Source organism: Lygodium microphyllum, chromosome 1 (assembly GCF_053477565.2).
Source record: "Lygodium microphyllum isolate KBCC chromosome 1, Lygodium_microphyllum_v1.1.10, whole genome shotgun sequence".
Classification (NCBI taxonomy): domain Eukaryota; kingdom Viridiplantae; phylum Streptophyta; class Polypodiopsida; order Schizaeales; family Lygodiaceae; genus Lygodium; species Lygodium microphyllum.
Window position 1 is genome coordinate 166,558,778 of NC_141135.1, and position 10,770 is coordinate 166,569,547.

The window sequence follows — 10,770 nt, forward strand, 5'->3', positions numbered from 1 at the left end:
AAAGAAAAATGGGAGAAAGCCATGGATGAAGAAATGGATGCCTTGGAAGAAAATGCTACATGGGAGTTGGTACCTTTGCCTAAAGGTAAGAATACAATTGGCTGTAAGTGGGTTTATAAGGTGAAGCACAATGCAGATGGTTCTGTGAACAGTTGGTAGCTTGGTTGCATAAGCTACTTTATGATATGCATCAGCCTAGAAATGGGCCAATTGTCATTTATTATGACAACATGAGTAGTATACACTTGGCAAATAACCCAGTCTATCATGCTAGAACAAAGCACATTGAGGTGCATTATCACTATGTGCGGGAGAGGGTTTTACTAGGTCTTATTGATCTAGTTTATGTCAGCACAGAGGATTAGGTAGCCGACATATTCATGAAGGCATTGGGCGCAGAGAAGCTGCGCAAGTTCAGAGACCTGCTTGGTGTGCAGGGTGCCAGGGTGACCGTTGTGCATTTATGTCACCGACTTGTCAGTTGCAGATGCGGTTGGTACACCGCCCATGAATAATAGCTACATGACAGCTATCCTTATCTACTCTAGTTCGTGGCTCAGTTAGTATGCCACCTTAGTTAGTTGAGTTTGGTTTGAGACCCATATATAGGGTTCTTCTATTTCTATGTACTAGAGTTCTTTTGGCTTACACAACTAAGAAGAGGAAAACTGTTTTCAGCCTCCACCCTTGTGTGTATTCCCCCATTGTGCAAGCAAGAAAGCTACAAGTGAGACTCCTTCCTTCTCTGCCACAATCTTGACACTAGTTGTATAGTAACATGAGGCTTCTCTTGAAAAATTACCCTACGTACCTTAATCACATGCTCAAGTTTTCTATGCATCCCATACTCATGAAACACAATATCATAACTATGCATAACTTTCCTAGCTTGTGGATCCCAAAGACAATATCCCATCTCACCTACATCACCATATCTAAGAAAGATGTATTTGCAATTTATTTTCTTTGTCTTTAGAAATATGGCAAAACACCTCATATTCAAAGACTCACAAATACATATATGAGGGAGACTTACCAAATCATACCTCCTCAACAACTCTATCACTAAGAGCAGTGCATAGGGATCTATTAATCAAGTGAACTACAATAGTAACTGTCTCAACCCAAAATGTATGAGGTAAGCCTACATGACTAACCATACTATATGGACCCTCTCTTGAATGGTTCTATTTAGGCACTCTGCAACCCCACTGTGAGGTGGGGTGTAAGGGGTGGTCAACTAATGCTTAATGCCCCAATCACCACAAAATTGTTCAAAAGTGCATGGGATAACTTAACCCCATTATTTGATCTTAAGTGAAAAGTCAAGACAAACAAGGTATGGGACCACAAACATCTAAGTGAACAAGCATTAGGGACTCACACATGCACATAAAACTAGACTTCTTATGAATATATATGCATGTCTGCTATATAAACAATGATCACAAGAATCAAAACATGAATAGTCCAAGGATAAAGATACTACAAATGAGTTGATACTCATTCCTTTGAGTGATATATATCCAATGCAGTGATGCCACAGAGACACCTAAGGGAGATTATTAATAGCATATACATGATCAATGGAGCTAGAAACAAGCAAAGGATAAAGATTGCCAACTTTTGCACCTCTACTAAAAATGTGGTTGCCATGAGTAATTTCCCATGTAGAATCACCAATAAAAATATGATAATCAACATCATCCAAGCATCTAGCAGAGATAAGGCTTTTTGTCAAAGCCAATACATGATGTACATCATGGAGAACAAAAGAAGTACCAATAAGAAACTACAAATGTACATCACCGATACCAATAATATCATATACATGATCATGTCCTAGCCATATTAAACCAAAAATGATATGACAAGTATAGAATCAACTCCAATATAGGGTCACATGAAAAGAATCCCCCGAATCAAGTAACTAGCACTGAGAGAATGAAGACTAACCATTAGTCAATTACGTGGTACCAAGTGAAGAAGCAACCAAGATATAATCAACTGAACTATGCTTCAATGCATTAATCTCCTCAATCTTAATAACGGACTTAATAATGCACTAATCATTTGATGACTTAGCATTATCTTGCACTTTTTCTTTGCCTTTATCACACCTACCCTTATACATCTTATGGCATTATAGTTGTATATATCCCTACTATCTATATAATAACCTATAAGAGAAGACTTAGTACTAGGGGATTTACTACAACCCTATCCATGAGAACTAGGCGTAAATATATTATGCTGTGGATCTCTACCACATCCGTCATAATTTCTTCTAGTATCATTCCTATCTCTAATTGTAAGAGCATGAGAGGCACAAGTTGTATCAACATTCTTCCTACTTACTTCCTCAATGAGTAAAGCTCCCTTTATGTCTAAGCATTTAAAATCGTCCTCAAGAGCATTAGTCCTAGTAATAGCAGCACGGATTGTATCCCAAAACTCAAGTAGAGTGACAACAAGCAAAAACATAAACTTTATGGTATCATCAAAGATGAGATTTTGTGATATAAATTGGCTACAAATAGAGTGAAACTCATTCAAATGAGTAGAATAGGAGTGCATTTCTTCATACAAAGGTCCACAAGCTTCTTGAGCTACTACAACTATGAAGTAGGCCTTTTCTTATCATAAAGATCACATTTATTCTCCCATAACTACCATCCATCACCTTCAATCTCATTGGCATTAAAGTATACTTGCTTTGACAAAGAAAAAATGATAGTGGGCTTACATAGCTCATCGAGGTCAGCATCTATGTCTTCTAGCTTTATGCCTTTGCATTTCAATGGCATGACATGCTTCTTTTTCACCAAAACTCGCCATATTTGGGCCTTCTAATAGTTAAAGTAATTGTCCTCCAAGTTATCAATGTTAAATATGGCACTATCTTCAAAAGCACTTGCCATTATGACTACAAAACAAAGAGAGAATGGATTGCTATAATAACAATAAGTACCAAATACTGTTAGAGAACCCAAAAGTTTTAGAGACAGATATATCCGAAGAAAAGGAATAAGCCTACATAAGCTAACTATGCATAATATATCTCCAAACAACAATGAGATCTAGAAGTTGTAACCAATGTACTATACATGAAGAGAGAAGCTCAATATACAATGATGCATATATCCACGACTAACATGTCGTCTCATAAGAGGAAGTACTAGATAACCAAATATTAAATAAAGATAAGTCCATAATGATCAATAATTGCAAGAATAGTGTCTACATAAACCAATGAGCATATAGAGAGATTACAGGGGCTACTTGCTCAATTCATATGTATCATAGCATCTAGAAGCCTAATGATACCAAGTGATACATCTAGGAGCATATAAATGGCACAAGTATCCAAGCTCATAAATAGAATATCAATTTATTAACACCACCTCTTTCAAATATAAATATAAAGAAGCTTGAAAATCATAGAGTTGATTTTGTGCAATTTTCAGTTCTCTGTTTTACATAGAGCAAAACAATTTTGGTTTGGATAGCAAGTATTCTGAGTAAATTCTCAATATATGTAAATCTAGTCTGATGAGGATGTAACCACAAAGACCTCTTATTTCAATGATAAGACTACCATAGCATCCCATGTCTAACACTCAAACTCATCCATAGTAGAGTGAGGTGAAGTCGCTTGGTCCATAGACACAAACATTAAGGTAACCCATAACAAGCCCTTAACAAGCTATAGAATGGAGCATACACACCCACCAACCACACAACCTCCCCCTCATACATAATCTCCACAACCAAGAACCTGCAATCCCAAGTTGTATTAGGAGCATACACCCCAACCACACAAACACCCTTTCATACATAATCTCCACAACCAAGAATCTACATCCCAATTACCAGCAAAAAGAATCCTCAACAATCTATACTACTTCCTACTTGACAAAACCCCTTTAATATTCCATAAGGCAAGTCTCATGATAAGCAGACAAGAAAAGAACTACTAAATCATTGCTTTCCCTTTTGCATCCACAAATTTAGTAACCTAAAATCTATTCATTTCACTATGGATCACATCCATAAGATCTGCCCTTTGCAAATCAATAGTCAATGCACGAGAAGAAGATTATTACTATTGAGCACGAAACACATTCTAAGAGGCCAATAGCCTCCCACGAGCATCAAACCTCAAAGCAAAATCAAAATCACATTTATCAACCACTCCAATTGCAAGCATACGAGACAATTAAGGTTTAGAGTAAAATCCCTTACCCCTACATTGAAATGTTTGTGATATTATCAAAAGGCAATTGTGCAAGAATCAAATGGGATTCTTGTTGAGCACAACATTCAACCATAATAACCCAAGGAGCATCCTTGGATGTCCATATCATTTCCACGTAGACCAAGAGGCACAAGAGAACAAATACATTGCTATGGAGACATATCCTAGGATGCATGCTTCTATATATCCACCTAACATTGCAAAATCTTAAGAGCATAATCTAATTCAAAAATATTGTGGCCCAACTAGCCACATCTAAAATAGTTTCCTTTAAAAGTCTCCCATTTCAACTCAAAAGCAATGTATGTAACCCCAATGCCGTAAAATAAATTTTATTGGGCCAAGGTTTTCCAATATCCAAAGCATGCAAGCTCCATTTCTATTATAAGAGGCTAAACAAAGGCTCCACCAGGACCTAACCAATAGGTCTCAATACTAGAGAAAGGAGCTACCAAAGGTGAGAAGGGAAGTTAACTACTTCCACCCAAAATGGACATGTCTGCCTAAGAACAACTTGAAATTCCTCCATGGGACTGCATGAACCAACTAGGTATCCAAAAAGGGAGGCTGCACTATTTGTACACAAGCATCCGAAGTAAGGAGGACCTCAAAGGACCCTTTTGGTCCATCATAAATCTCCTCTGGCCTGAATCATCATTCTAATGCACATCATCACTCAAAAACATTGGTTGTAGCCATGCTCTAATGCAAGGAATCAAAGGAGTCCTTCCTACAAAATAAAATATAGTTGCCCTCTCATGGAAGGCAACAATCTGCTATAACACTATTTGTCCCTATGATAGCCCCTATATGATCACTATCTAGTAAAGAGTTTGACTTTCCTTCACTCGTATACCCATAGTAATTCATGAGATTATTAGCACTTGCAAGCATATACTAAAAAGACTCGTTTGTTTGCGAAGGAGGAGTACGTACAACTTGTTGAGGCATCTCTAGAGCACTAAAAACTAGAGGATCACACATCTTGTGATGTTTGCCCATCTCATCTCCTTCCACCAGCTCATGCAAATCCTCGACTTAAGTATCAACATCAAAGTCTACCAATTATTTTCCTTCCCCTACTTGAATTTGCTACTAAGTAAATCCACATCTATACCACAAGACGCATACATCTTGCATAAGTCAAAGCCCCAATCTGCATTTAAGATTGCAAAGACACTATGAACTACTATGTCTTTCTCTCAATGTCGCCAAAGTCTAGGCACCTAACTGTTTCTACCTATTTATGGTATCTGCACCTCGCTGTATAGAAGCATGCCTATATTATGGCATACCTGCTTATCATAGTGATTGCATAGTTGAATCTCCAGATGATTGATAAAAAGATTGTTGGACTAAGAAATTGATTGTACGTCCATAGGCTTGGCCTGTCTGCAGGTCACAATAGCCTATAGGGAGTTGAATGCCTGCAAGGTGGGTCAGCACAATCACTATTCATGAAAATCTAATGGCGCAAAACTGACTGCTTGCAAATTGAGTCAATACGACCACTCCAAGAAGATTTGGTTGTGCAAGACTAATTTCAAGGTCTTGCTAGGCTAACCAACTGCAAAACTCTCTCCCTCCATTCTCCCCTCGCCCTCTCTCTCTATAAGGGTATAGATTTTATAGCTATACCATGGTATTGGAGCTAAAAACACCTATATAGGGAGTAATAGTCACTCAAGCTCTACTTAGGATATGCTTCTACATCTGATTCCCTATACTCAATGGTAAACCCTCACATGTACGACGTCACGAGGATATAGTCCTGAGATGTGCCTCAATGTTGTATCTTTCTATATCATTAATACAAAGGATTCCTTATTAATATATCTTGTGCGCCTTTCCATTGTGCCATTTTTGTGCCTCATGACAAGTTATATGACTTAAGGTCCAGTGAAGGTCTGTAACACTTGATATCATAGCAACTCTAGCACAAAGCATACTAGCTCAAGAGGGGAACAAGCTCATGAACGCGGAGATCCTACCATAACACATTGCACAATGTGACACGACGACCCCGACACAACACAATACAACACGACACAACACGACACCACACCCCACATCGCAACCTTCACTAGACACCGCAACCTTCACTGGCATGCTCCAAAAAGGGAGCAATGATGATCTAAGCTACAAAATTTGCAGCCCCTTTGATCAACCAATAGTCAAACTTATAGCAACAGTAAATAAGAATTACAAAACTAAGAAACTGCAAGGCAATAGAGAAATCTGCACCATGCACCATTCCAAGATGGCTCTGGCATGTATGAAGGCATCCAAAATGTGCAAAATACCAGAAAATGGAATGAATGTTTAAATTACAGACTAGCCATGATGTTAACTGCTGACCAATTTCCTAATATAGATGTCTCATATTGAAATTAAGCAATGTATTCTACAAAAACTGAAGCCCCTAGAGCACTGCACTTGTACCTGCACCAACAAGATTCTCAACCTCACTTTCTATATATAAGCACCTGTTTTGCTAACACACCAGGCTAGCTTGCCACTGGCTTGTCAAGTGGTGATATCAAAATCTAATTATCTGTAAAGTTGGTAGCTCCTTTTCTAGTATATTTAAAGTACTACTTAGAATCACTTTTCAAGGACTTGGAAGAGAACAAATTACTTTCTTGCCTTCAGATAAACAAGTTGTAGATATAGCTTCCACAAAAATTAAGAAACAAATCTACAAAGTCAAGTTGTAGAAGTTGGCTTTCATAAGAATTCAGAAACAAATCTAGCAGGTCTGGCAGCAGTCTACCAGATGACATGGTCACAGCACTAGCATGTAAGAGCACCAACAAGGAACAATTATTTCATGATTATGTACACCCCTTCCATTGCCTGCTGTCATGGTTTAGGGTGCACTTTTAAGAATAGAAATAAGTTGCTCAGCATTAGCATCCTCATCCCACGATAAGCTCCGCCTTGAAGCTGCCCACCCAACCTCCGCCAGTTGATTCCCATTCAGAAGCAACTGTTTGATTTTGTCAGATATAGTGACCCGAGATAATGTTAGATCTACTGGTAGTACTTGTCCGTGTTTAGGGTCAAGAAATTCTGCTGCTCCTACTGCCCCACCAGGCCCCACATGAACTACAGATGGTGCAGTAAAAGCCGCTGCCTCTACTATAGTCATTCCATATGCGTCATAAATGCAAGGATGCAAATTTAATAGTGTTTTTGAGTAAAGATCTGACAATTGAGAAGGCCCCATGAAACCTTCATAAATGACAGCTTCTGGCATTGCTGCCTTGACTCTGGACTTGACTTTCTCAGCATATGAGCTTGCTCCTTGAGCTCCCCCACAAAGGAAAGGGACTATTCCTTGCTCTCTCAGAAAATCAGCTAAACTTTCTAGCAAAGAAGAAAACAATTCTGTGTTCTTCTCTGGAGAAATGCGGACACAGCATGTGAAAAACTTGCGCCTTTTGAGCCATTCTTCAACACTTTGCTGGCTGACCCTGTTGGAAAGAGCCAGGGTTCGCAGGTCCTCCCTCAATGGTGGGAAATGCGGCTTAGGAATGACACCGGGAGTTATTCCATCACCAAGCTCCGTAGCTAGGATGTGTGCATCTCTGGAACTCAAGGCTGACACTGCATCGGCCATTGACACAGCTTTAGATTCCATGCGTTTGTAGAACTGTTTTTCTGTCTCTCCACTGTCACCTTGGTACTCAGACACATAATATATCCGAAAGTTTAGAAATGCCATTCGCCATTGACCATCTGCTGCTAGGGCCAGTTGCTCAAAAGCAGGGAGAGCAGACCAGTCAACAACAAGGGCCCATGATGGATTGAACTCAAGAACATGCTGTGAATACTTGATTACACCTTGTGCAAAACTCTGCCAAGGACATTTCCAGTCGAGCCTCCCCCATCCATCCTGCTCAACTTCGACTTCCAGCTCTATCAGTCCTGAATCTGGATCTTTCTTAAGGCGCAAAAGTGTAATTGTCATTTCTTCCTTGTGACTAGTCATATTTGTTTGACCTCCAGATGCAATTGGCCCAAGTGTACTACTATTGCTTAAGGACAATACAGAAGTAGCCACAGTAGCAGACAGCTGCACTGGTGTTCCACTCAAAACAAGTACTTCATGTCCCCTTCGAGCTAAAGATCTTGCTATAGATTGAGCATAAACACCATTTCCACTGAATGTGTTTCTTCTGAATTCAAGAGTAAGAATCATAAATCTCTGAGTATCATCATTAACATCATCAGTCTGTACCAAAGGATGGCCTGGATAAATTAATTGAGGCGGCATAACTGCCCTGGAGAAGAGAATTACCACTAGGAAAAGGCCACCTAAAATGCGGTAAATAACCAATTTCCCAGCATCCCTAACCCACTGACAACTACCTGCCGAAAGCGTGTGCAAGGCAGGTTGCAGGCTTTGGCGGGCCCGACGGCCTAACATACCATAGGTGAAGCCAAAGTGCGATCAAACAAAATGTCCGAAATGTTGTATGTTTCCGAGGTTCCAACATCTTAACTTGCAATCATGCTCTGCCTGTCCAGCCTCCAATGGTTCAGCTTTGCAGTTCCTGCTCTCTGTAGCACTGGGTTGCACCTTCCTGCGATGCTTCTTAGTTTACACATCCTGCTCTGTGATAAGACCTTGCTGCAACCACGGCATAATATGTAAGAAAAAAGGACTTGAAAGCTCTTGACAGATATATTTGGAATTATATCTCCATCTTACGTCAGATAACGGAGATGCTAATGGGGAAGTGCGAAAAGATCCAAGAATCTGATTCACAGTTTCCTAACTGCAGTGCAGGCATCTGCAACAACAAAGCATTGTGCATCAAAGGATCCTAATATTGAGATGTTTGTAGCAGACCTATCAATATCCACACAACACTAATTCTACAATTTGGTCCACAGAACTCCCATGGATCATTTCCTTGCTGACAACTAAGCAATGCTAAAAGATCCAACGATCTGATCCAACAGAACTCCATATATCATTTCCTTGCCGCAAGGCATAGTCAAGAACAACTAAGTGGCCTGCTTCAGATGATCCTACCATTTATGTAACGATTATGAGTATCCGCACAGAAATCTCAAACGAGAAATTCTAAAAGATTCAACAATCCCGTCCTGTTCATCAAATCCTTACCGCAATGCAGGATTCCGCATAGTGACCAAGTATTGAGCAAAGCATATGATCCTACCGTCAATATGAGTCTGGGAGACAGCGATATGCAGGCCTTATCAGAATGCCACCTCTGTGATGAGTGCAACCATGGGGCATCTGTACAAAAAGTATGGAAACTCTGTCTAGAGAAGCAGTCAGATCTTACCTGCAGCTTCATTTCTGCGACGGCAGACGAGCTACAGACGCGACCGGACGACAGATCTTTTTCTTGTCCGTCAAATACGCTTTGGGTCTTTCCCGTTCTTGCGTCCTGCCACCACCCATCACGCCCGCCCCTGCAAGAAGTGACTATTACGCTCGTTACACACCGCCATTGCTTGCCCAATCTCCGCCCAGTTGGTGGGCACAGGAAAAGTTGACTTGTGCGGTCACTGTCCCCTGCTTACACACTAGGTGGCGGACACTTTTCATGATCAATACGTGTCAGTTTTTCTTCCGTCCCCAATCGATTACACACTGGCTACCACCTATGCTCCGGACACTCCTCGAATCACATGTGAATGAAGGGATGCTGTGGATATTGATTGTTATTGACATAATAATTAGTATTTGAATACTTGATTAAATACAATCATTGATGTTATTTTTTTATAAATGACTAACAAATTTTAAAAAAGTGTCTGATAGAACTAAAAGCATTACAAAACTTTAAAAACCAGTTAAGAGCATTACAAAACTGAAAGCATTAGTAATGAACAAGAGAGCAGAGGGGTTGAACCCCTTCACCATGCTGTTGAGACATGGCTTTACCTAGCTCTCTACGGAAAGGTGGAAAGAGGGAAAAAAATTTAGCATATTGCCCCTCTTTCCACCTTTCTATCTGCACTGCATATGCTACAGAAGTTTACTCACCATTGTCTTCGTCGTCGATCTCCTCCGCAAAGTCAAAATCACTAAAGACTATTCTCACATTTGCATTCTCCCTCTTTCGAAACATGGCTCGAGCAATGTTGTCTCTTCGAGATGTCCCTCCCAAGATAGCTTGCCTCCTGTGTTGGCTCCGCTGCTTGAGCTCTTTGTATTGCTTGCATAGTACCTATGTTAGTTAGCGTAGCAACCTCTGCTAATCCACTCCTCAAACTATTTTGCTAGTCCATATCTTGACGAGGTGCATTACTTTCTCTCTCAAGTACCGTTGTCGCTTCACGTATCCATACATAATCAAAACTATCTCCATGCACAATGCATATATTATGTAGAACAAGACATGATGCCACCATCTTCGGGACATTTTATAAAAGCATGTCACATCTCTTCAACAATATATGAAATCGCGCTTTAAGGATGCCAAATGCCCTTTCAACTAGCATACAAGTACTTGATTGTATGTAATTCC

General features: G+C 40.0%; 1 protein-coding gene across 4 annotated transcripts; it reads right to left on the bottom strand.

Moving 5' to 3' along the window:
- Positions 1–7,062: 7,062 nt before the first annotated feature.
- LOC148041939 (uncharacterized) lies at positions 7,063–9,729 on the bottom strand. Of its 4 annotated transcripts, XM_087684267.1 has the most exons (4): positions 9,580–9,716; positions 9,396–9,463; positions 8,976–9,057; positions 7,063–8,894 (listed from the first exon to the last, which is right to left on the bottom strand). In XM_087684267.1, the coding sequence occupies exon 4, from the start codon at positions 8,688–8,690 to the stop codon at positions 7,128–7,130; it is 1,563 nt and encodes a 520-aa protein (XP_087540393.1). In that variant the 5' UTR covers positions 8,691–8,894; positions 8,976–9,057; positions 9,396–9,463; positions 9,580–9,716; the 3' UTR covers positions 7,063–7,127. The 4 variants fall into 4 exon arrangements, with proteins under 4 accessions (XP_087540393.1, XP_087540385.1, XP_087540377.1 ...); XM_087684259.1 differs by lacking the exon at positions 9,396–9,463 and having other exon boundaries at positions 9,580–9,720; XM_087684251.1 differs by having other exon boundaries at positions 9,396–9,704.
- Between the last annotated feature and the right edge of the window lie 1,041 nt (positions 9,730–10,770).

Excerpts from the sequence above, each read along its gene's own strand:
- LOC148041939 (XM_087684244.1), bottom strand. The coding sequence starts at position 8,690 with ATGTTAGGCCGTCGGGCCCGCCAAAGCCTGCAACCTGCCTTGCACACG.